We start from the raw sequence: 27,752 nt of genomic DNA on the forward strand, positions 1-27,752 counted from the left end.
TCTTGAAATAAAAAGAGAATGAAGGAAATTTTCAAAGTTATAAATGGACTTTGAATTTAGAAGTTTGAACTTGGATGAATATTTGGAATGGAATTGAATTCCACTTTTGAAGTTTTGATTTTAGAAGGAAATGTGGGAAATCTAAAGGAAATGGGATTTGTAACAGTTTGGAATTTCAAGATGAAATCCGAATCCAAGTTCTGGATTCTGAATAGAGTTTTGAGTTGATTTTTGGATTTAGGGTCCAAAATAGGAACTTGGTTTGAATGAAATGGAATTGGCTTTAAGAATTGGCATTTAAAGTGGAATTTGGATTTTGGGATTTTGAATGGGATCAGATTCAAGATTTGGAATGGAATTGGGACATGAAGTTGGAGATCCAAGATAGGGTTGGGCCCTGGATCCTAAGAGGGAATTGGATCTGAAGTCTGAGATCCAAAGTAGAATTGGATTCTGGATCCTAAACTGGACTTGGATCTGAAATCCGAGGTCCGAGGTGAATTGGGTTCTAGATCCTAAAGAACGGATTTTGGATCTAAAGTCTGAGACCCAAAGTAGAGTTGGATTCTGGATCCTAAGAATTGGAATTGGGATCTGAATCTGAGATCCAATGGTAGAATGGGATCTGAATCCTAAATGGATTTTGGATCTGAAGTCTAAGATCCAAAGTAGCATTGGGTTCTAGATCCTAAAGGGAATTTGAATCTGTAATTCGAGATCCAGAGTGGAATTGGAATTTATACTTGGAAATCTGGATCCAAGTTGAGATTATGATTTGTCTTTGGATTTGGGTTTTGAAAGTCCAAATAGGACCTTTAAAGACGGATCTGAGTTTTAGAAACCCAAATTTAAACTTGAGATTCAAATCCAAACCTTGATTGAAGATAAGGGGATGAACTTGATTATGAAATCAGAAGATAATTTCAAAGTTAATTTGAACTTTGATTTTGAATTTTGATTTGAGTTGGAAGTTTGAATATAAAAGTGATTTTGGAATTTCAAAGTCAGATTGGACTTTGAAATTGAATTCTTGAACCTTGAAGTGAGATGGAATTGGATTTTGAATAAGATCTGATGAAGAAGAAGAAACACTTGGGATTTTGAAAAAGAAGTTTTTGAATCTGTAATTCGAGATCCAGAGTGGAATTGGAATTTATACTTGGAAATCTGGATCCAAGTTGAGATTATGATTTGTCTTTGGATTTGGGTTTTGAAAGTCCAAATAGGACCTTTAAAGACGGATCTGAGTTTTAGAAACCCAAATTTAAACTTGAGATTCAAATCCAAACCTTGATTGAAGATAAGGGGATGAACTTGATTATGAAATCAGAAGATAATTTCAAAGTTAATTTGAACTTTGATTTTGAATTTTGATTTGAGTTGGAAGTTTGAATATAAAAGTGATTTTGGAATTTCAAAGTCAGATTGGACTTTGAAATTGAATTCTTGAACCTTGAAGTGAGATGGAATTGGATTTTGAATAAGATCTGATGAAGAAGAAGAAACACTTGGGATTTTGAAAAAGAAGTTTTTGAAAATATGATGTAATTCTGCCCTAATTTGAATAAGTTTTGAAATTTTGGAATTTGAAAAGCTATTTCATTCTTTAAATGAATTAAAATAAGATTGAAAATATAATACATCCTTGACTATGGTCATTGAATGTATTATATGATAATCTATATTTAAATTCAAAAGAAGAATAAGATACATTTTTAGTGTTTTTATAGAATTTAAAATGAAATTAACCCTCAATATACCCTGACTATGGCCATTGGTATATATTTTGAGTTAATCCTAAGTTAAATTCTGATAAAAGAAAGAAAATATTTTGAGAAAATATGATGAATTTTGAAAGTGGATCTAGTGTGGATCCAGTGTTATTTCGTAAAAGATGAGAATTCTAAGTTTCGTTCGCACCCCGACTATGGCCGTTGATGTAAATCGTCAACTTAGAATTAACTTACCTCTTACGAAATGGTGCACGTGCCATTCGTGTTTCACCATTGTGGGGATTTTGAGAAATAAATGAAAGATGCATGGAATAAACAATTCATGGTATTCTATAATGCTCATTCATTCTACCTAAAGCAGGGAAATGTAAATTTTTATTACAACATATAAAATCCAATTTACAACCCTAAATGATAGCTTTTCCCATAGATTTCCTGCAAAACGACTGAGTTAGTATGAAAAATGGGAGAAAAGAAGAAAAAAAATGGTATATACCATGTGGGTATCTTTACAAAAATGTTCAAATGAATGATGAAACGGACAGAGGGAATAATATATATGTTTATACATGCATATAGATATGTGTATGTATCTATATATATATATATACATGGCATGAGAAAGAGATGATTTAATGGGTTGCAGGACTTGCTGCGGTAGTAGAATCAGATGGGTGAGATGAAGGTTTGTTGGAACTAACAGGGGTCCTGTGATAAGGGAAGGTCCTACTGCTACCTAGGTGGCAGCGAGGTCCGGCGAGGGCAATGGTATGCTTGGTGGAAATGAAGTTGCTGAAGCAACTGAAGTATTACTTTCATTGGTATCTTCAGATGATATAGGTGCTGGGGTTGTGATACACAACCCATTGATGGGCATCACTCTATTACAGAGGATGCAGCAGGTAGTTTTAAGGGATACCGTACCGACCATTGGCAACAGTTAAATACTGTTTTGAGATGCTTACAGTAGGTAATATGAAAGGGAAGGGTGAAATGTAAGGTGGTGAAGAAAACTGGTTATAGGGAAATGAAGAAATAACAATGTGACAGCAAGCAATGGTGCAGGGAAGGGATGTGTGTGCTGCTGGACTGCTGTGAATATTTAAAAGGATGAAACACAGCAGTGCGTTGGCACTGCTGTGAGTATGGGAAAGGCTACAGCAGTAGCTGGTGCAGGCTAGATGATAGTGATAATATGCTACAGCCAATGAGGCAGGGGCGGTGGGTGAGCAGCAGTTACAGGAGATATAAACTATGGCGATTGAGTGTGAAGGTGCTGGAGATATGCAACAAGCCAGTGGATAAAATACATGATGAAATCGCAGAATGAGATGCAATTGATTAACTAAATGTAAACATATGGAAACTAATATGTTAATGAATGTCATAATGCATGTGAATTACAATATGCAATATGGAAAAAGTTAGCCTATGTGATGCATTTGATATACCAAGCTAAACATATGCAATGAACAAAGCTAATCTATGCAGCATACCTATCATGTATATATGCAATGTGATGAATCATGCGGAGCAAATCAGGGTGATTTTGTTATTGCTATTTCTAAAAAGATACCTCTCTAGCTCCATTTTACAGCAAGCTTATATTCAGTCAGATTTCTACTAACCTCAGAGACTGTCCAGTACGAGCTCCCCCTGAAGAAGAATAGTGACAAGCACAGCCAGTATACAAGATAGAATTACAAAGATACGTTGTGGTCAAGGGAGTTGCTGTAGAGAATGGCAGCAAGGTCTGGTGATAAGTGTTGCAGAATATACACGTACAACAGTTGTGTAACATACTATATACAAGAAATGAGGTATTGCAGAAATAATAGATATGATGGATCATTTTATATGAATGGCTCAAAATTAATAATGCAGATGGTAAAACAACTACGGGTTAATGTTGAACAGAGGACACAACATGAAGTTAACAAATATTGGAAAGACAATATAACATAATGAATATTTACATGATTCTGATGATGAAGTACTAAAAAATATTCAAAATAACCGTACCCCAAATAACCTGGCTGAAGAGTAAAAAAAAAGAAAACAGAAAACACAGAGACAATACCAGGTGGTGCAATTCTCCTTGTTTCAGGGGAAACGACAGGTCCATCATCTGTGTCATGCCATTCACCATTACCTTATTTCATCTTGCTCATAACTAGAAACCTAAACATCATGCCGCCTGAGCCTTGAGGCAACTCAACTGTCTCGCAAGGGGTCTGACGGTTGTCTGAACTGAAGATCGGATGTTATGGTACCTCCTCTCGTGAATTGATCCAGATTGAGGCGAATGGGGAAAGAGAAAGGGTGCTGAATTCAGATCTGCCGATTTCGGCTTTAAGAAGGCTTTAAGAAGGCTTCTGCATGACTTGGTAAGAGTACACCACGGTTCCTTTGCCGGATTGCTGGAGTTTCGGGGTCGACCTTCTTCAGTCAGAAAAAAAGAGAAATAGGAAGAAGAAGAGGGGAAGAAGAAGTGATCAATGGAGAAGGAGAAAGGTGCTGGGGTGAGAACGGATGAAGAAATTTTTGATCGAAGGTGGAGGGGTGAAACGCGGTGCTTTTGAGTTCCCATGTGCGGTTCATTTTAAAGATGGAGGAGAAGGGTCGGGAAGGGTGGAGGTTATGGATCGACGACTGAGGTGAGATGATTGAAGGGTTGGCAATGGAGGATTGAGAGGGGAAAGCTGGCAAAGGGTTTCGGTGGATTCGTGAATGGGAGCCGAGAAGGGGAGAGAGGTTTGGCGCAAAAGGCGCCGCCCCCTCTCTCTTTTTTTTTTCTTACGAAGGGTTTCCAAAGAAACCCTAAGAAACAAATTTACGAAAGGGGCCCCTTTTGCTTTTAGGTTTTTACAAAGAGGGGGGGCTCCCTCGAAAAGTTTTTTTTATGAAAAGTGTTTAAACTCATTTTTCCTCGTAATTTTTTCATTTTTTTAGTTTTTGGTGTTATTTTTCCTTTTTTTTTTGGTATTTTTAAGTAAAATCCTAAGATTTGCGAGAAAACAAAGATAAAAACTAATTTTTTTTTATATAAAAAGGAATTTTTCTGAGAATTCAAAAGCTATTTTGAAAAAAATTTCTTCAGAAAATGCAGTAGGACCCGAGTTTTGAGGAGATATGGATTTAAAGTATTGAATTCGGATCCGGGTTTGGAATTTGAATATATCAATATGGATTTTAATTCAGAAAATCTGAAGAAATGACTTGATTTTCTCAGAAAACAGGGCTAGGGGCAAAAAGGGTCATTTTTACAAATTTTGAAAAATTTGGGGTGTTCACACTGTCACATTCACTGCATTCATCATTTGTATTGCCCCAACAATTAGCATTTCTGCAGGTTGATGAACTTTCTCACCCTGAACGACATTCAATTATCTCCATTCCTTTGACCGTAATTTCTGTTGGGACACATATCGACCCACTGATCACCATACGACAATCACGACGACGATAGTTGCTCCCCTGAAAGTTATTCATGTTCTGATTGTTATTATTATTCTAGCCATCTTGTCGGCTCTGATTCTGCTGGTTCTCACGACCAGCATTCTTCCCATTATCATTCTTTCAATTATCCCTTCGATTATTGTTACGGTCATTTCCATGTTGTCTACTTTGAAATGCCGTGTTGTGCCTATCGAGCTCGACTAGCTTCTCCGCAATAGCAAGTGCCACAACGAGAGTTAGAGGATCATGCTGAATGAGTTCCGTGACTGCCCACCCTTGCAATCTGTGGCTAAAGTAGAACAACCGATCTGCATCACCCATGTCCTCGATGTCCAACATCACCGAGGTGAATGCCTTGACGTAGTCATGCACTGACCCTGTCTGTTTCAATGCTAGCAACCTATTGCGGGCCAATCTTTCTTCATTTTTGGGCATAAAGAAGTCGCATAGCTCTCTCTTAAGGTCTTCTCATGAGTCTACTGCGACAAGACCACGCCGAACATCGCCTAAACAACGTCTCCACCAAAGAGTCGCTTCATCCGCAAAGTACATTGTTGCAGTGCACTATTTGTGTCTTCCTCCACCCTAGCAGCATCAAGATACTGCTCTATCTGGTAGATAAAGTTCTCGAGGTCTCTCGAGTTTCGATTGCCCCTATACTTTGCGGGCTCAGGTAGCTTGATATGCGACCTATCTACATGCGCGGCAGCTCCACCAGTTGAGACATTCCTCAACTATCATTTCAACTGGTCATTTTTTCGTCGGACAACATCCATTTTTGCAGCCATGATGTTGAACCGTCCTAGCAGATCATCAAACTTGGTGGCAAGATCATCCACTGAATCACCAAATCTAGTGGCAAGATCATCCACTGAGTCTTCCACCCCCTCTACTGCAATCTTGATCTCTAGGTTGATCCGTAAAAGCAGTACAAGTCCCATTAACCAACTTCTCCACGTTGGTCACTGTCTCCGTCAACTCGATGACATCACGCACAATAGCTGACATACGATCATCAACCATGAACTCTTCAAGAGAAACCATACTACCTGAAGAAGTCGTTATATTTTTTTTCGGCGCCATTGTCAATCCCAACATCGACAAGGCTCTGGTACCAAATTGTCACTGGCTTAGAAGCGAAAGCCCTCACGACGTAGCTTCGGCTAGTCACAAACACCGCAAGCAGGCCTTTTAAGCGCACAAGCAAACTCACAACACACACGCATGAGCATAAGCAAGAGCACGCGCATGAAAAAGCACAAAAAAAGCAAGGAGGCAAGGATGCATAAAACTTTTTTACAGCAACTTGTAAGCAAAGTACATAAAGAGAGGGAGAGAGGGGCCCGATACACAGGGTTCTTAAGCCAAAAGGCCATATGCACTGTAGAGTGCCAAAGAGGTATATACATTAGGAACAAAAAAGGTGAAAACATGGCGGTCCAGAACACACAGCATGTCTCTACAAATTCTTGCATTTTCTCCAAACTTGTAAACTAGCTTAATATGGTCTGTGATTTTCACATGTACATCCATCAGTTACTATTAAGTCTTTTTTTCTTTGTTTTTGCATATTCATCACTTAATATAGTATTTCATTCTAATTTATGAGCGCAAGTATATGCATCAGACAACCATTAGCACTAACTGGGCTTCATTTTATGTTTGCTTCAGAAGGATTTGAGCGCATAGCCTCAGCAAGCGACCATGTATCTATTCATGAAGCTGGTAAACTTGATTTGGACGTGGCAGAAGACATATTTTCAAATGAAACAGGGCCCGTGGCAGAAGATATATTTTCAAATGATGCAGGGCGTGTAATAGCCTCTACTTCAGTCCCTAACTTGGTCCAGGACATGTCTGGAACTACTGGTGCTGCATTTGATATGTTTGGTGAAGAGGATGAGATAGCTACATCTGATCCTACCTCCAACACTGGTGGTTTGGATTCTGATTCCACCTCACTACCATTATCTGAGCCTGCGGCTGAAAATTCCATGCTATTATCCCAAACCACTGATTCTAATGAAAACACTCTTGTTTACCAATCAGGTAGAAAAGGAATTAAATTATTACAGTCAAACAGAAGTGTTTTTCTAAACTTTGATTTGTTGTTTCCAATGGTTGTTTCAGGCGGTGACGTGCAAACTGATTATGTATTCGATGACTCTTCAGGGTAAGCACTTATTTGTTGACTTGGAATTGAATTGTTTCTCTTTCTCTCTCAGATTTTAATGATAACAAGTTGATGTAATTGTAGACGAACTTAAGGAACTTAATACTTTAAGAGTAATGCCTGTCACAAACATACGGAGAAAGCAATTTGATGGTTTTATAGAACCTTGAATATTTTGAAGCCTTTAAATAATTGGTTCTACTTTTCTGGTCAGCTTCTCTGATTGCTGTGGAAAGCATTCATCTGTTCCCCCTTTGTAGCAAGTTGTCCTGGTTAATTGACTCGACCTACATTGGCTAAAAGTTGAATTGGTATTTTAAAATGGACTGTACAGCAGCATCTTCAGCTTGCAAATTGGTGTTTTGCTACCATGCCATTCTCCATTTATTGAAATAGGGAGCCACTTCCAGATTTGAATCTGGTCTTTTATGTATGCTTGTATTGAAAAAGTCCTTCTAAACCAGTTGCTTTTGGCTCAGGGAAGCTTTTGATCTTACAAATCTTAACTTAGCATCCTTAATGTTTATAATATAATTGCTTTTAGCACCGTCCTATGTTTATCAATTCTCTGGGGTGAAATGTCCCAAGGGAAAATTAGATGGTTACTGTTAAATTGTACATATATAATGTATATATATATTATATGTATCTGTATATATACATACTTGTGTATTATATGTATTTGTATACGTATATTACATATATACATATATATTGTATATAATACCTTTTTGTAAAGTTTATTTTTTATTTTTATTTTTCTTTTATTTCTTTATTTTTTGTATTGGTTGTTAAAAATATATATAAATATATATATATATATATATAATATGTATTTTGTACATGCATATATATACATATATATAAATATGTAACTAGATTAGTAACTGGGTTAGTTTAAATTTTTTTAGTTTTTTGCCTTTTGGTTCAATTCCAACTAGTCAACTAATGTTGACTAGTAAAAAATAAGAGACGTTGGGAGAGTCCATTGACTCTATTTAGAGCCGTTAGGCCTTTCCCAACCTCTCTATTGAGGCCCTTTGGAATGTGTATATAAAGGGGTGGTTCCCCCTCATTCATGTATTGCTTCTTGCATATTTCAGTCAATAAAATAATATTTTTTAAGGTTGTTTCAGCCACCTTTGGTGGATCTTGTGTGTGAGCCCATTTGTGGTTTTTTTTGTGTTTTGGTGGAACTCTTTTAAGTGTCCACTTTTGACGATTTGGTAAACATCTTCGAAGGAACTTGTTTCCTTACATGGTATCAAAGCTTGAAGATCAAGCTGATTTTTCGGTGCATTAGGAAGCGTGCCACTCAAGTTTTTCAAGAGATCAAGTCTCTTTTGCAAAATTTATTCAAGTGCTTGCGAGATTGTTGTGCCCTCCTTGTAGTAGAGTTCTCGTGTGTTCGTGCTCTTCATTGGAGGTGCTCTCGTGGTGGAGTGCTCATGTGTTCGAGGAGCTCTCTTGGTGGTGGAGTGCTCGTGATACTTTTGATTATCTCTTCTCTTAGCCCTTGTAAACATGGATGACAATGATAATGTCACCCTTGTTAAAATATGTGTGTGTGTATATATATATATATATATATATATATATATATATATATATATAATCTGTATTGTATTAGTTTGCCCAACAATGGTATTTTTGTCTTTTCATATGTAATTATAGTTGTTTATTAGAAACAATTATATTTTTATTTTCTTTATTTTTCTTATTTTCCTTTTTTTTATTTATTTCCATGCCATTGGGGGCCCCACTCCATAGAGTTGTTAGGGCCCCAACGTCTCTACGAAGGGAGCTCCCAATGGCCTCCCTTTTGTTTGTTCTATATAAATAGGAGAGGTGTTCCCCCTATTTCTCTCAATGCTTTTAAGCATGTTATTAATAAAATCATATTCTTTTACTTGTTGGTGTTGCCCTTTGTAGGCAGTTTGTATTGTCCCATTAGTGGACTTTTGCTTATGCATTTTTGTGCTTGTATTGTGCTTTTGTAATTGTCCATTCTTGGACTTGTTTGTGCTTTTGCACTTTGTTCTTTTAATTCCGCATACTTCATTACATGGTATGAGAGCAAGGTTGTTCTTGATCTCTTGAAGAGTGACCATTGAAAGATCGTGATTCAGGGATTGCGGTGCTTGCGGTAACTCAAGTGGAGGAGCTCTTCTGTGTTCTTACATAATCCCTCTTCCCTTTTCTACTAAGCCAAAATGGAGAATGTGCAAAAGATTGATCTCTCTTTCAAGTTCAATGGTATTAATTACATGATGTGGGCATCCGTCATGAAAAATAAGCTTAAAGGCAAGAAATGGGGATATATGATGGGATTTATTCCGGAACCTCAACTCAAACTCACTAAGTTGGAAGGAGGTCAAGAAAAAGATTTATAAGAAAATGCTCACATAAAAGCCATTGAAGACCATCAATCCAAGATAGAAGATTGGGAAAGTAAACATGAAAACATTCTTGCATGTTGAGCTAAAAATATGTGCCAACATCGCTAAGTTCTGCAAGGCAAATGATGCATGTTTTTTATGAAAGGTATGTATACACAAAATTACACAAAAAGATCTTGTAAGGCAATTCTTTCTTCAAGAAAAGATACGTACCATCAAACAATGGGGCATGAGTGTCCCTGATTACTTTAGTGCTCTTAGTCCATTCTTTAACCCAATTTGGTTGCTAGTGAAGATGTTGAACTAAGAAGAGAGCAAATAGAAAAAGAACACTTCTTCCAATTCTTGCGTGGGCTTAGGCCTTAATATAAATAAGTTAGATCCTCTCTTCTTCATAGATCTAAGCCTCTTCTCTTAGACGTCATTGCCGAAATATGCCAAGAAGAGACTAGTCTTGGTATGATAAAAGGAGGATATGAAGTGTGTAATAATCGCAAATTTTATACAATTACCTAGAAAATTTGTGTATATACATATTTTTTTAGCATGATTTGGGCCTAGGATCCGTTACCCGAATCCAAAAAGAAAAAAAAAATATGGGTATAATAGCAAATAAACTGGTCGAATCCAACGTTGGACCCAAGTGGATCCAACCCATGGATCCACTATTGTTCACACGACACAGATCCACATTTTTTTTTATTCCCCGGATCCAAATCGCTACCGGGTCCAGCGTCGCGGTTCGGACCCGGACCCGGCCCACACCCTGTAAAAAGGATACAGGGGCTGCCCGATAAAAATAAAGGGGGACCCCCCCCGATAAGTCGCTGGTTAGGGTTCTTTTGAACCCTAACATTTTGGAAATGGGAAGGGGGGGGGGGGGGGAGGAAGCCGAAGTCGCCGGGCTTCCTTCCTTTTTGGAATGTCACCCACCTACAAAGGGGGACCCGAACCCTTTCTTCTCCCTCTCTCGCTGTCCCATTCTCTCTCTCTCTCTCTCTCTCGTTCGAATCGCCTCCGAGCTCCTGCCTACAGCACGCAACATTTGCCGGGAGACGCCGGCCGACCTCCTCTCGCGTGGCTGCCGCAACTCCTTCACCGGAAAATGGTAGGGTCTGTAACCTTTTTCAGGTCAATCATGGGTTGGTGGGGTGTGGGTTGTCCAAAACCCAAATCGATCGACTTGTGGGGGGGGGGGGAATCCCCAATTTGGGGTCGTCTGTCAACCCCAAACCGAAAACCCCAAATCCACGATTTGGGGGTTTCGGATTTTTCGTATGAGGGGTGTTTTTGGTTTTTGTAGGATTTCTGAAATTTTTTTCTTTAGGTATTGACTGTGTTCGGTCATGTTGAGGTGGGTTACTGAGGAAACCCTAACTCGATCGACCTAGAGTCCTCTTGGGTTACCAGTTGCCGGAAACCCCAAATCTGTGGGTTGGTAGTTTCGGCAGTTACAAAAAATCCGAGCATGGGGAGGGGTCGGATGTCTATTAAAAAAAAATGGGTGTTTGAATTGTCTGATAGGGGTATATGCATTGGGCTCGTGCTTACATGGAATTCACTGCCTTAATTGTTTTTGAAAAGCTCATTATTCTCAGACAAAATGGGGGATTAGCCGATTTGCTCTGTTAGATATGTTTCTTTTGTTAAGTTGCATCTATTCTTCAGATTGCTAGACATGCACGTTCATAAGTTAAGCCATTTAGATGATTTCCTGAAGGTTCGTTTTTTTTTTATTCTTATTGAATTGAAATCAGTATAAGGAATCTGAATTTTTTTTAGCGTTGTAGCTCCAGTAATTTCCCCGATTTAGTGGCTCAGAAATCCGTCTGTTTATTAGGGTGTTAATGGTTATAGTTGTGATTTTCTTTTGCTGAATTGTCTCTGCTATGCATACTATGACTGTCTATGTTGACCCTCCATGCCTGAAAGTAAAATCTGTCAAGGTTAAGCTTTAGATAACTGCTATCTTCACTAGTTGACACCAGGATTGCTTTATACATGGAACTGAGCATCATTGATGAAAATTGGAAATTTTAACAGTGTCCATAGTTCCTGAAAAGTTTTGATGTATATGTTAGACATGGTTTCATACTTGGATTGCATGGCATAATCGGGTCTTACCTTGTTAAATTAACTTGACTATATGGTTGTGTACAACGACAATCGTTTCTTTTCATATTCCTAACAGATGTTACATAATGGGTAATCCGCTGACAGGTCAAACCATTGTGGCTAGATTGTGTCCTTAATTATTCTAAAACTTTCTGCACCTGTTTGAGGAAAATGTTAAGACTTAATTCTTGCACATGTTGGGTTCAGACTTGATAGGCCCTAGTTAGGCTGTGTGAGTTGTATCAACAGTACTTCATTAGCTGTTGTGTATATGTACCATGCTCAATTATCTAGAAGGGACTATACCCATTATATTGGAACATAACACAAAATGGATTGGATGAACTATAACTAGTGTCGTTTGGAACACCTTGCCCAATGGGCGATACTGGTTAAGTACCTAATGAAGGTACGTGATCTGGTTCAAGTATATTGGCAAATAAATTAAATAATAACTTTTGTGCTTGACTGGTTTAAAGGCACCAGAGCACTTTGGGTGGGTTATGCAATCCATATGACAAAGCATTGGGACTGTTCTATACACCTTGGTACAATGACTAAGGTTGGGAATTTTACTGCTATGATAGTAGAAGTTGGGGAAATGCCCCTACTTCGGGAAAATAATTAAAAGAAAAGATTAACCCACTCAGATTCGGGCTTACCTTGGAGAGGGTAAGTGGTACAAAACTCTGGGAACATGTGTTTGGTTTCGAGCGTAAAGCGACTCGTTGGTCCCAGTCCTCAGAGTCGGGGGATCCGGACTACCAAATGTGTCCTAGGCGGTAGTTCCATGTTCTTCTGCAGAAGTAGGGATGCATCCTGATTTAGTTTGGCCTTTGGGAGGTTCTCTCGGTCATTGGCCGCTCCCTTGGGATCTCAGTCACAGTTAGAATGTTTGGGCTAATAAAACACCGTTGAATAATATACCCCCGAACATTCTCTTATGTGATGGTTGCCTCGGCCCGTGTGTACCCGCGGGATAAGAAAAGATAAACATCAATTAGAACATGTCAGGTATCACAGTGAGTGGAGTTCTAGAGAGACATGTTTATATTTTTCCAGCATGTTCTGAGCTTGTAATAAAATGAAGTCCTGAAATGTGTAGAGATGAGATACTCAGATTCATAGGATAAATTGCTAAATGAATGTTATGCATCACTGTTGTTATTATTGTAGAATATGCTTTAATTGCTTAATTGTTGTCTTCGCACAAAAGGCTTTGATTGCTTAATTATAACTGCTGCCTCATCTGTTTGCCTGCTTAAATATATGCCTGTTACTGCTTTTACATAGTCTTTTTGTGTACTTCTTAATAAGCTGAAATTCCACATCACATACTAGGTCCATGGTTTACCTGCATTAAGAATACAGTTTCTCTACTTAGACGTGGTAGTCTAATTCCTATAATTTTTATCATTTTCAAGAGAAGAGTAGTTCTATGAGCGATGCGGGATGAGGCGCTGACCAAGACCTGATCTATTTGTTCCCTGGCGGTTCTGCTTTCTTTCATATTGAGATTTTTTTTTTGAAAACTCTGATGTTGGATTTTATTATTATTGAAATGGAAAATAAATGGTGTGGTTTGCTTTTATCTTTCTGTATCGTTCTGAAATGCTTAACCCGAGAATTATTAGTTGTTTCCGCTTGAAAAAAAAAAATCCCTAAAAATTTGGGTTAAATTTCGGGGCGTTACAAAGTGTTAGCCTTGTCTAAACCCGACAATCATGTAAAAACTTACAAGCCTCCACACTTTGGGAGGCAAAATAGCTATAATGGTGGATACAAGAAGTCTATTTGTCATCATTGTCATGAAACGGGTCATATATGACTCAATTGTCACAAGTTATATGACAGCCCAAGGAACAAAGTGGCTTCCATTGAAAAAACCACACCGAGGAAGGAAGAACCAATCAAAGAAAAAAAATTCTTTTTCACTTGCTCAATTATCGGAGGCAGTTCAAATGTTATTCAAATCTTCATTTGCATCGGGTGCCATGATATTCTCATCTTCTCCTTCAGGTATGTCTTCTTGGATCCTTGATTCAGGTGCCTCCTTTCATATGACACCTTATGAGAATGGTCTATTCGATTTATGCACTAACTCAAAAACTTCCTATGTTTCAACTGTCGATGAAACATTTTTGCAAATTAAAAGTACTGAAACTTTAAATTCCTTTTAAAGTTTTTTTGTGCCAAAAGTTAGGATTGTTCCTCAACTAAATCTAAACCTTCTTTCCGTCACAAATTTTCGATCATGGATGTGAAATCTTCTTCTCATCTAAAGGTTGCTCCCTGCAGAATCTCCGGTCTGAGAAGCAGATTAGGCAAGGCCATAGGAGGGGAGATCTCTACTTCATAAGCTTGTGTGGCTTAAAAGTCTTTTCAGTGATATGATAATAATCATCTCAACACCTTCAAAGATGTGTTGCGACAATAAGAGTGCAATCTGTATTTACTAGCAACCACACCTTCCATGAGCGAGCCAAACATATTGAGATGGATTGCCACTATGTACGCGATGAATATCTGAAAGGAACTATTACGTTGCCATATGTCACATCGGAGTACCATTTGGTAGATTTATTCACCAAAACTCTTCCTGCTCCTCGCTTTTATTTTCTTCTTAGCAAACTTTCGGTCATTTTTCCGTAAGTTCAAGGGGGAGTGTTAATATATATATATATATATATATATATATATATATATATATATATATATATATCTGTATTGTATTAGTTTGCTCAACAAGGGCATTTTTATTTTTTTACATGCAATTATAGTTGTTTATTAGAAACAACTATATTTTTATTTTTCCTATTTTCCTTTTTCTTTTATTTATTTATTTATTTCCATGCCATTGGGGGCCCCACTCTATAGAGTAGTTGGGAGCTCCCCAACGTGTCTATGAAGTGAGCTCCCAATGCCCTCCCTTTTGTTTGTTGTATATAAATAGGGGAGGTGTTCCCCCTATTTGTCTCAATGCTTTTAAGCATGTTATTAATAAAATCACTTTCTTTTACTTGTTGGTGTTGCCCTTTGTAGGCACTTTGTATTGTCCCATAATAGACTTTTGCTTATGCACTCTTGTGTTTGTATTGTGCCTTTGTAATTGTCCACTCTTGGACTTGTTTGTGCTTTTAGACTTTGTTCTTGGAATTCTGCATACTTCATTACAACCCTAAAACCCATCAAACGTAACGACACAAACTTTGTGACATGAGCTTCAATCATGAAGCATTTCATATCGGGGAAAGGGTTGTGGAGATTAGTGGAAAGGTTGGATTTGAAACCCAAACTAATCTTTACTACGATAGAAGGAGAAAAAAAGGCACCTCTTACGAAGGCGAAAAAGACCAAGGCTATGACCACATATGAGAAAAAAATGAAAGAATGGAGAATGGGTTATGCCAAGATTATGTCTTAGCTCATTAGTAGTGTTGATATCAAGAAGTGCTCAAGTCTATCTAAGTTTAAATGTGCAAATAAAGCATGCGAATATCTCAAGAGAATATATTGTCTTAAAGATATTGCCCACATTTGCAATTTACAAGACAAAGTATACACTATGACTAAAGGAGAAAAAAGTATTAGAGAATACTTTAGTGAGTTGTCTGACCTTTGGAATGAGTTGACTCTTCTTAAACCACAATGGCATTGTCCCAAAAACATAGAACTCTGTCAAAGACAAATTGATGCAGAGCATTTTTATCAATTCATCAATAGTCTAAGACCAAAGTTTGAGTCTACCAAATCGACTCTTCTTCATAGAGGAAAAGTTTCCTCTATTGAAGATACTATTGAAGAGCTAAGTATGGAGGAAAATAGACTAAAAAGAAGACATCTAGAGAAGATGATGATTCGGTCCTAGCCGTATCTAAGCCGGTAAACTATGTCCATACTTACAAACCACCACATCATGGGAGATCAAATAATAATAACTATGGAAAACAAGGCAATGAGTTTGAGAAGAAAAAAATTATTTGTTATTATTATCTTGAACAGGGAAATGTCAAGACATATTGTCTTAAACTAAAAAGACCCTATGTGAAGATGGTAGCATCAGTTTCACAAGAGTCAAGTGAGCTCAAAGCTACCCAAGAAGCAAACATTGGCAGCATATCTATACTCAAAGAAGCTTCATCTATCGGAGCCGCAATCTCTTCTGATGGCATCTTTGACCTTGGTAAGACTCTTTGGCTTCTTAGCTCAGGTGCCTTATTTCATATGACACCAAATAGTAATATCTTATCCGAAAGTCATAACTCAAGCAAATCAAATGTTTTTACTGCTGATGGAACATCCCTTGAGATAAAGAGAATATGAATTTTTGAAAATATTTCAAAAGGTTTTTCTATTCCAAAAATTAGATATATTCTCAAGTTAAACCTAAATCTTTTATTTGTCTCTCAATTATCTGACTATGGGTACAATGTTTCCTTCTTTTTTATTGGATGTCGAATGTAGACTCGCCAGTTAGGAAAGCTAATTGGGGAAGGCCATAGGGAATGATGTTTATACTATATGGATTTTTTGAAAATATCCAAAAATGCCTTTTGTTTATAATGTTCAAAAAGTGAATTTGGATTTATGGCATAAAAGACTTGGCCATCCTAATGTATCCAAAATCTAGCACTTTCCAAATATGAAAAAAATTGTAATTTTGAAAATTTTACATGTGAAGATTGTATTCTTGGCAAGATGAAAAAATTGCCATTCCAAGAAAGAACTTTTGTCTCTACACAACCGTTTGAGTTAGTGTATTCGGATGTTTGGGGCCCAACACCTGTTGTATCTAAGGGTGGGTTTGTATATTATGTAATCTTTGTTGATGATTTTACTACACACGTCGATTTATTTTCTCAAACATAAATACGAAGTTTTTTCATACCTTCAAATATTTCACAAATTGGTCAAAAATAAATTTCAAAAAGATATTTTTATCTTTTGCACCGATTCAGGGAGAAATTTTTTATCAAAAGATTTTAAAGATTACCTGAAATCAAATGGTATTACGTATTAAAAATCTTGTCCCTATACTCTACAACAAAATGGCATGCCCGAGAGAAAACATAGGCACATCATAGAAACCACAAAAACATTGCTTATCTCAAATCAAGTGCCTAATCAAGTGCACATCATAGAAACCAAGAGAAAACATAGGCACTTTGACTGCAGTTTATCGTATTAACAGAATGCATTGTTATCTTGAAAAATATATCACCAATAGAAAAACCTTTTAAACTTACTCCTGATTATCCTAGACTTAGGGTTTTTGGATGCAAATGTTTTGTATTCATTGATAAAAAAATGATCAACTTTTTCCTCGTGCTATTCCTTGTGCCTTTTTGAGATATGCAAGTAATAAAAAGGGCTATAGAGGTTTTGATTTTAAAAATAAGTAATTATATGTTTCAAGAAATGTGTCTTTCTTAGAAAAAAGAAAAAAAAATTGGCTTTAAAAATCCTAAGGACGTAACTGAGTATTCTTTTCAGTTGGATCTAATTCCAAAGATTGGTGATTGTGAAGCTGATCTTGACAAAGATCAGGATATCAGAAATGATATGGTGGATGAAGAAGAATCCCATGACTATGAGATTCTGAACTGTATTCAATATTCTATGCGTAATAGTTTTGAACATCCATGCACCCTTGAAAAATATACTAATGAAAAACATGTAGAAACACAAACTAGAAGGTCACCGATAGTATCAAACCCCCCTAGAAAATTTGTGTCCTATGAGTCCTTTTCACCTAAGTATCAAGCTTACACTGCATTGATACATTCCTATATAAAACCCTCAAACTATGCTAAAGCAAATAAACATTCTAAATGGGTAGAAGCCATGATGTGAGAATTAAATGCTTTGGAAAAGGCGAATACTTGGACTATCCAAGATATTCTCCTAGGAAAGAAATCCATAAGTTGTCGATGGGTCTATAAGATAAAAACCAAGAGTGATGAAACCCTTGAAAAGTACAAAGCTAGGTTAGTTGCCAAGGGATACTTCTAAGAGTATGAAATATATTATGAGAAAACCTTTGCATCTGTTGCTAGGATGACCATAGTTAGAACCGTAGTAACCCTTGCCTCTGTGAAGAAACGGCCTATATACTAAATAGATGTTAAGAATGTGTTTCTTAATGGTAAATTGGTTGAATAAGTCTATGTGGAGGCACCGCCTGGTATAATTTTTCTTAAGGGAAAGGCTCTTTGTTTAGATAAGGCTCTGTATGACCTTAAATAACCTAAAAGGCTTGGTATGACAAGTTTAGTCAAGATATACTTGATGTTGGATTTTAATCTTGTTTATTATTCTCCTTCTTTATGTGGACGATATGATCAAGTGACAAACAAAGAGTTGAAAATATTAAAAGACTTCTCAAAACACATTTTGAAATGACTGATTTGAGGTTTTTAAAGTATTTTCTTGGTATAAAAGTTTCTTATTGTTCTAGAAGTTATTTGCTGACTCAATCTAAATTTGCGTTGGATATTGTTGCTAGGCCTGATATCTCGGATGATAAAAAAGTTGTTTTCTTGGTATAGAAGTTGCTTATTCTTCTAGAGGTTATTTGCTGACTTAATCTAAATTTGTATTGGATATTGTTGCCAGGCCTGATATCTCAGATGATAAAAATGTTGATACTCTCAAAGTTGTAAATGTCAAAATGAAGATTGATGATTGGGAACCACTTGAAAATCCAACACCATACAGATAACTTGTCGGAGCACAATTATATCTTTAAATTACGAGACTTGACATTGCGCATGCAGTTCACACAACAAGTCAGTTTCAACATGCTCCTACCACTGTTCATATGAGAGTAGTTTTGTGCGTTATTAGATATATTAAAATTTCTGTTTTTTGAGGACTTTTATTGTATGCTTCTTCATCATTAAATTTAGTTGCTTATATTGATGTTGATTGGGGAGGTGATTCCAACGTACATTCAATAATTGGTTTTGTGTGTTTTTAAATGACTCGTTGATTTTATAAAGATGTAAGAAGCAACAAAAGGTCTCTTTTTCTTTAACTGAAGTAGAATACCGAACCATGACTACAACCACTATGGAAGTGGCCCAGCTAAGAAGATTGCTGGCTGACATGGGAGTCCAGATTCTAGGAGCATAAAAAATATGTTGTGACAACAAAAGTTCCATCTACATCGCCAACAACCGGACCTTTCATAAACGTACCTAGCATATTAAGATGATCTACAACTATGTTCGAGAGGAGTATCTACTGTTAAATTATATTACCAAAACCTTGTAATCTTATATATGTTATATATATATAAAGGATGATACATATACATATATGATATATATGTATATGTATCTATCCACTTATATATATATAAAATATATATATTTCCTTATTTTAGCCATAGGGGTAGTTTAGTCATTTCCATAATTTTACGCACATTCATTTTCGTGAATGTGATTGTAATCTTAATTTTTATTTTCTTTTCTTTCTTTTTTATTTTATACCAAAAGGTACCTTGGGGGCCCACTCAAATAGACGTTGGGCCCCTCCAACGTCTATGAGTGGAGCCCCTCCAAGGCTCCTTCATGTTGGTTATAAATAGGGGTTCTCCCCTTGTAACTTTTAAGGCTTTGGGTCAAAGCCCAAGTATTTTTAATAAGAGTTTTCTTATTCTTTTTATTCCCTAGTGCATTTGTTTCCCATCGTGGGTTGTGCCTTTGTGCACGAGTATTCTAAGTGTTCTTATTGTGTTCTTGTGCACACGCTTTTTTATCAAGAACTTTGGGTCTTGATTATAGTGCCTCTTTTAAAGACACTTTTACATGGTATTAGAGCCAGGTTTGAAGAAGGAAGATCGTGTGGTTCTTCACATTCTTGGGTGCCTTGAAAAACATGCCTTCAAGTTTTTGGAGATTGGTGTGAATATGTTCCTTCCTTCAATATTTTAGAAATCTTCTTCATCAAGTAAGATCTAGATTTCTAGTGTGGTACACATTTTTTTCACCTTCTCTCCTCTCTAATGAACGAAAAAGACTCACTTCTCCCTTGGGTTTAAACTCAATGACTCAAACTATCATGTTTGGGCCAAAAACATGGAATCCCATATCAAAGGAAATGAACTTTGGGGATATGTTCAAGGTTCAATATCGGAACCCGAACAAAAAATTACGATGGTTGAAAAAGGAGAAATAAAAATTCTTGAAAGTGAAGAGAGACAAAAGGCTCTTGAAGAATATTCAAAGAAACATGAGGAATGAGAAATGAGAAATTTCAAGTTCCTATCTTGGATCTTCTCATACGTTGAAACCAAGATCAATGCCAAGATCATCAAATTCAAGAAAGCCTCTGAAACTTGACAATATCTTGAGAAGATGTATACTTTAAGAGACTTGTCTCACAAGTACTATCTTCAAAAGAGGGCTTTGACCCTACAACAAAATGAGATATCTATTCGAGAATACTTTGTCGAATTATCCTCTATTTGGGATGAGCTTGCCATGCTTGAGCCCAAATAGAGTGGCGAAGCTATTGAACTTAGATATAAGCAATTAGAGGAAGATCACTTCTTTAACTTTCTAAATGGATTTAGTCCCGAATTTGAACAAATTTGGCCCTCTCTTCTATCTTCTTTCATGTCTCCTTCCATTGAAGATGTTATTACCAAATTAAGTGGGGAAGAAACCCGTATGGGCATTTGCAAAAACAATTTAAGCATTCTTGCAACCTCCTCTAATCAAGAAGAAAGTGGAGTAAACACCGTTTCAAGACCGGGTAACAATTTGAGAACTTACAAACCTCCTCATTTTAAAAATCAAAATCAAGGAGGAAATGGGCAAAGTGGAAAAAAAGACTATAGCAAACTAGTTTGCCACTTTTGTAAAAAGCCGGGGCACATCAAACCAATTTGCCCAAAGTGGAAGAAGTTGCTAGCCATGGCTACCACAACTCAACCGAAAGAACGACCATCCTCTTTCAATGGAGCACTCTTCCTACAACAAATTGTGGAAGCTCTTCAACCTCTTCTCAAAGAAGGAATTTTCGGAGCCGCCATGTCAACCTCTTCTCCTCCCGGTATGACCTCTTGGCTTTTAGATTCGGGTGCATCATTTTATATGACCCCAATCATTTGTTCACTTTCCGAATATTCAAAAAATTCCTCTCCATCCTTTGTCTCAACTGCGGATGAAACATCTCTTGAAATTAAAGGAATTGAAAATTTTGAAAAACAAGATTTTTTTATTCCAAAGATTAGATTCATACCAAAACTTAACTTAAATTTGCTTTTGGTCTCTCAACTCTCGGATCATGGATGTAATATAAAATTCTCATCTAATAAATGTTGGATACAGGATCGTTAGTCTGGGAGGTTGATTGGGAAAGTCTCTAGGAGAGGAGATCTATACTATGTCGACTTCCTCCAAATTCTCAAGAATCGATTTTGTAATGTTGTCCAAAATAGAGACATTTATGTGTGGCATAAAAGACTTGGACATCCCAATATTGTTAAAATTTTCTATTTACCTTTTGTTAAACATCTTTGTAAATGTAATTTTACATGTAATGAATGCACTCTTGGAAAAATAAAACGTTTACCTTTCAATTAAAGATCCATGTTTACAACAAGACCTTTTTAAATCGTTCATTCCGATGCATGAGGACCTGACACTTGTGTTGTCAAAAGGAGGATTTTCATATTATGTGATCTTTGTTGACGATTACACTAGGTATTGTTGAATATATTTTCTTAAGCATAAACATGAAGTTTTTATAACTTTCAAAACTTATCATATGATGATTTTAAACCAATTCAATGGAAAGTTGAAAATTCTTAGAACTGATTCTGGAGGAGAATATCTTTCAAATGAGTTCAAGAGTTATCTTGAAAGTTATGACATTTTCCATAAAAAAATCTTGTCCAAAAACACCCCAACAAAATGGATTAGCCGAACGAAAACATAAATATATTATTGAAACAACTCGAACTCTGCTTATCTCACAAAACATTCCAAAAAAATTCTGGGCCGAGGCGGCTCTCACATCTGTCTATCTCATAAATAGGCTTCTATCTAAAAATTTGAATAAAATTTCCTCTTTTGAAAAATTATACCCACAAGAACCTGACTATAGTAGATTAAGAGTTTTTGGATGTAAATGTTTTGTCCTTACAGAAAAAAATGATAAGCTTTCCCCAAAAGCCATCACATGTGCTTTTCTTGGTTATTTTGAAACCCAAAAGGGGTTTCGGTGCTATGATGTTAAAAACGACAAATTGTATGTATCGAGAAATGTGAGTTTTCTAGAAAAAATGTTAAGTGGTTTTGAAAGTCATGAACCTCATGATGAAAATGTGGATTATTCATTTCTGTTTGAGTTACTATCCAGAAATGATGATACTAGTCATGATGAATCAACTCAGAATGACTCAAGTGATAATGAGACCGAGGAAAATAATATCTTACTATACTCACCTCCTCATCAACATACCGATGAAAGAACATGTAGAGATCCTATGATTCCTATCACATATGCTCATAGAGACAAAAACACTTTTAGAAGTGCAATTGAAAGATATGATGAAATTAGTAGGACTATCTCTTCAAACGAGGAGAATCTGCGAAGAACCGAGAGAAATAGGAAAACTCCCTCTAGATTTATCTCTTATGATTCATTTTCACCTAAACATAGAGCCTGCCTCAATGCCATTCACTCATATATAGATCTTAGAAATTTTGAGGAAGCTAGAAAAAGTCATGAATAGATAGAAGCTATGGATAATGAACTTGGAGCCTTAAGAAGGGCTAAGACTTGGGAATTTCAAGATCTTCCGAAAGGTAAGAAAACCATACGATGTAGATGGGGTTTTAAGGTTAAAACCAAGAGCGATGAATCTCTTGAAAGATACAAAGCTTGTTTAGTAGCAAAGGGATATAGTCAAGAATACAAAATTGACTATGAAGAAACCTTTGTTTCTGTTGCAAGGATGGTAACTGTCAGATTTCTCATCACCATAGCATCTATCAAGAAATGTAACATCTATCAAATGAATGTCAAAAATGGCTTTCTCAATGGCGACCTAAACGAATAAGTATATATGGATGCTCCTCCAGGAATGGAGACTCCTAAAGGAAAAGTTCTTCGTCTACGAAAAACTCTTTATGGTCTTAAACAAGCCCCTAAGGCTTGGTATGATAGATTTAACTCCGTAATGCTAGAAAATGGTTTTTTCTCATGCTTTACTGACACAACTTTGTTTGTCAAAAAATCTAACACGGGAATAGTAATATTACTCTTGTATGTTGATGATATGTTAATAACTGGTAATGATTCTAAAGGAATTAGGAACATAAAATCCATTTTAAAAGATAAATTTGAGATGTCCGACTTAGGATTTCTGACATATTTCTTGGGGATTGAATTTGCATATTCTCGTAGATGTTACTTTTTATCTCAAACTAAGCTTGCTTCTCAGATTCTTGACAGGTCAGGTATTACAGATGACAAAGTTTGTGAAACTCCTGCTATAGTGGGAACCAAAATGAAAATTGATGATGACACTCCTTACCGACAACTTGTGGGATCGTTAATGTATCTAAGTATTACTAGACCCGACATTTCTCATGCAGTTCATACCGTAAGTCAATTTCAACATGCACCAACATCCGTTCATATGAGTGCAGTTTTGCGGATCATCAGATACATAAAGGGATCATTAAATAAGGGAGTATTCTTATCGTCTTCTTCTAAATTGAATTTAATTGTTTATACTGACTTTGATTGGGGAGGTGACCCAAATAACCGTCACTCCACCACTGGTTTTTGTGTGTTTTTAAGAGACTCATTGATATCGTGAAGATGTAAAAAGCAACATAAAGTGTCATTACCGAAGCTGAGTATCGAGCCATGACAACGACTACTTTGGAAATTATGTGGATTCATCAGCTATTAGAAGATACGAGGATTAATGTAGAAGGGCCCACCAAACTTTGCTGTGATAACAAAAGTGTAATTTATATTGCCAAAAATCACACATTTCATGAGCGTACCAAACACATTGAGATGGACTGTTACTATGTTCGTGAAACATATCTGAAACAAGTCATTGATCTTTCACATGTAACTTCAGAATATCAGTTGATAGACTTCTTCACCAAAACGTTGTGTGCTTCGCGTTTCAACTTTCTTCTTGGCAAACTTTTGGTCATCTTACCCTAAGTTTGAGGGGGGGGGGTGTTAAATTATATTACCGAAACCTTGTAATCTTATATATTTTATATATATAAAGGATGATACATATACATATATGATATATATGTATATGTATCTATCCACTTTTATATAAAATATATATTTCCTTATTTTAGCCATAGGGGTAGTTTAGTTATTTCCACAGTTTTACATATTCGTTTTCGTGAATGTGATTGTAATCTTTATTTTTCTTTTCTTTTCTTTCTTTTTTATTTTTTACTTTTTGCTTTTGTACCAAAAGGTACCGTGGGGGCCCCACTCAAATAGACGTTGACCGTTGGAGGGGCTCCAATGTCTATGAGTGGAGCCCCTCCATGGCCCTTCATGTTGGTTATAAATAGGGGTTCTCCCTTTATAACTCTTAAGGCTTTGAGTCAAAGCCCAAGTATTTTTAATAAGAGTTTTCTTATTCTTTTTATGCCTTAGTGCATTTGTGAGCCATCGTGGGTTGTGCCTTCGTGCACGAGTGTTCTAAGTGTTCTTATTGTGTTCTTGTGCACACATTTTTTTATCAAGAACTTTGGGTCTTGATTATAGTGTCTCTTTTGACGACACTTTTACATCTACATGGCGCGATTGGTCTTTCATATGCTACTTCTGAATATCAGTTGACAAATTTCTTTACCAAACCTCTCGGTGTTCCTAGATTTTACTTTTTTTTACACAAACTTTCGGTTATCCAACCGTAAGTTTGAGGGAGTGTTATATATATATATATGTAACTAGATTAATAACTAAGTTTAGAATTTTTATTTTTTACCTTTTGGTTCAATTCTAACTAGTCAACTAATGTTGACTAGTAAAAAATAAGAGACGTTGATTTAGAGCCGTTGGGCCTCTCCCAACGTCTCTATTGAGGCCCTTTGGAATGTGTATATAAAGGGGTGGATCCCCCTCGTTCATGTATTGCTTTTTGCATATTTCAGTCAATAAAATAATATTTTTTGCAGTTGTTTCAGACACCTTTGGTGGGTCTTGTATGTGAGCCCATTTGTGGCTTTTTGTGTGTTCTTTTGGTGGAACTTTTTTGAGTGTTCACTTTTGACGATTTGGTGAACATCGTCGGAGGAACTTGTTTCCTTACATTGGTTAACTCAAGGTTGACTAGCTGTTGGAGCTAGTCCAATGGCTAGAAATCTGTCCATTGGACTAGCTTCAACGGCTACATGTGGCTCTCTTGGCTTGTATATAAAGGGGTGAATCCCCTCTTTGAATGTATGCTATTTTGCATACTTGTGAGATTAATAAAATAATTATTTTTTATATTTGAGCTCTCATTTGTGTGTGCCCTTTGTGGCTTTTGTGAGTGTGCCCATAGTAACCTCTTTGTGCTTGTCCATTTTGGCTTTTGGTGGACATTTTGTTTGTGCTTGAGAGACTCTTATTTCATTACATGGTACCCGTGCCATAGTGCTCTTGATTATTGGTGATTGGTAACCTCGTGTTCATGTGTTCGTTGGCTAGACTCTTTGTTTGGGTGCTCGTGGATCACTCCTCAAAGTGTTCATGGTGACTCAAGTGGATGTGCTCATTCTTTACATCTATCTCTCTTTCTCACCTCTTCTCTCTCTCACTTTCCTTTCTTCTTCTTTGTAATAATAGAAGATAAGGAAAGTGTCACCATCATGCTCATTAAACTTAATGATGCTATGTAATGTGGTCTTCAATCATGAAACACCATATTTGGGGCATGGGTTTGTGATGATTAGTGGATGAATCTTATTCGGAGCTTAAAATTATCCTCACTAAAGTGGAGAACAGTAAGAAAGTTGGTCTTTTGGAGAATGAGAGAGCCAAGGCCATATCCGACTATGAGAAAAAATGGAAAGAGTGAAAAATGAGACATACAAAAATTGTCTTGGCTTATCAATAGCGTAGACATTAAGGAATGTTCTAGCCTTGCAAAATTTGAACATGCTAATAATTCATGAGACTACCTAAAATATATATATTCCTTTAAAGATATTACAAATGTGTACAATTTACAAGATAAAATTAGATCCATAACCCAAGGGGGTTTGAGCATTAGAGAATAGTATAATGCTCTATCCGAACTTTGTGAAGAGTTGACCCTTCTTGAACCAAAGTCGCATTGCCCTTTGAACATTGAACCCCAACAAAAGTAAATAGATAAAGAGCATTTTTACCAATTTATAAATAGATTAAAACCCGAGTTTGAAGCCACCAAGTCAGTTCTTCTCTATAGCGGAAAGATTTCCTATATTGTTGATACTATCGAAAAACTAAGTATGGAGGAGAATAGGTTGAAGAAGCACTCACTCAAGAATGAAGATGAATCCATCTTGGCCGTATCTAGGCTGCGAACCTATACTTGCACATCCAAGCCACCTCACTTTGAAACACAAAACAATGAGTATGACATCAAAAGGAAAATCATTTGTCACTATTGTCATGAATCAGGACACATTAAACCCTTGTGTCCTAAGTTAGGGAAAGGGAGGAAAAAAAGTGGTTTCGGTTGGTCCACCTCAAGAAACTAAAGAGCAACTCTCAAGATACATCTGTTGGAACTATATCCTTATCACAATTGATGAAAGCACTTCAACCTCTCCTTAGAGGATTATCTCCTTCAATCGGAGTCACGGTCTCATCTAGCTCCAATACCAGTAAGTATTCCTGGTTTCTTGATTCTGGTGCATTGTTTTTTATGACTCCCAATTTTGATATTATATCTGAATGTCGTACTAACTCAAGTGTGCTAAATGTTTTCACTGTTGATGGCATATCTCTTGAAATCAAAGGAATAGGGAATTTTGAAAAAAAAATTCAATTCAAAAAATTACATGTATTCCCAAATTGAAATTAAACATCTTATCTATCTTTCAAATATCAAACCATGGTTGTAAAGTTTCCTTCTCATTAAATGGTTGTTGGCCTTAGGATCGCCAGTCAGGGAAGCTGATTGGAGAATGCTATAGAGAAGGAAGCCTGTACTACATGGATTTTTTGGAGATACCCAAAAATACTTTTTGTTCTTATGTCCAAAAATTGGATTTAGATTTATGCTATATAAGATTAGGACACCCAAATGTATCTAAAATTCCATATTTTTCAAGCTTGAATTTTTTTTGAAACATTGACAATTTTACTTATAATGATGTACCTAGTTGTAAAAGGTCTTGTCCTCTCGGGACAATTTTATAATTTTTTTCTTATTATTATTATTTTCATATAGACTAGGGGCTCTATGGTCATTAGATCATAGAGTCGTTGGGAGCCTCCAACAGTCACATTTATAGCCGGAGCTCCCTTGGCCTCTTGTACTCTATATAAGGGGACCTCTTATCCCTATTCTTTTATGCTTTCTCAAGCATGTTTGCTCAAATAAAGGACATTATTTTTACTTGTGTTTTTGGCCCCTAAGAGGCGTGCTTGTATTTTCCTATTGACCCATAAGTGGTCTTTTTATGCTTTTGTGTTCTTGTAAGCCCATAAGAGACACACTCTTGTATTGTTTCTCTTTTTCATTACATGGTATCATAGCCATGATGCCCTTTGATTGTAATTTGTATTTGAAGATTGCTTGGTGGATCATGAGATCGAGGGAGCATTGGTTCGTTGCTTCTTGAAGCGTGTCATCATTCGACTTTATCTTCCTTTACCATCTCCCTCTTTTCT

At 36.5% G+C, this 27,752-nt stretch overlaps 1 protein-coding gene across 6 annotated transcripts in view; it reads left to right on the top strand.

Moving 5' to 3' along the window:
* The window catches only part of LOC149812008 (uncharacterized), a 312,037-nt gene that overhangs the window by 83,559 nt on the left and 200,726 nt on the right, over positions 1–27,752 (top strand). For all 6 annotated transcript variants that reach the window (XR_016428606.1, XR_016428604.1, XR_016428605.1 and 3 more), the window contains exons 7-8: positions 6,864–7,241; positions 7,323–7,365. Coding sequence is in view for 3 of the 6 variants with exons in the window: in XM_089993767.1 (XP_089849893.1) it covers positions 6,864–7,241; positions 7,323–7,365 (421 nt within the window). In the remaining 3 variants the exon portion in view is untranslated. The remainder of the gene's footprint in view (positions 1–6,863; positions 7,242–7,322; positions 7,366–27,752) is intronic.

The sequence above is a fragment of the Nuphar pumila genome, chromosome 17, assembly GCF_984573655.1.
Source record: "Nuphar pumila chromosome 17, dmNupPumi1.hap1.1, whole genome shotgun sequence".
Classification (NCBI taxonomy): Eukaryota; Viridiplantae; Streptophyta; class Magnoliopsida; order Nymphaeales; family Nymphaeaceae; genus Nuphar; species Nuphar pumila.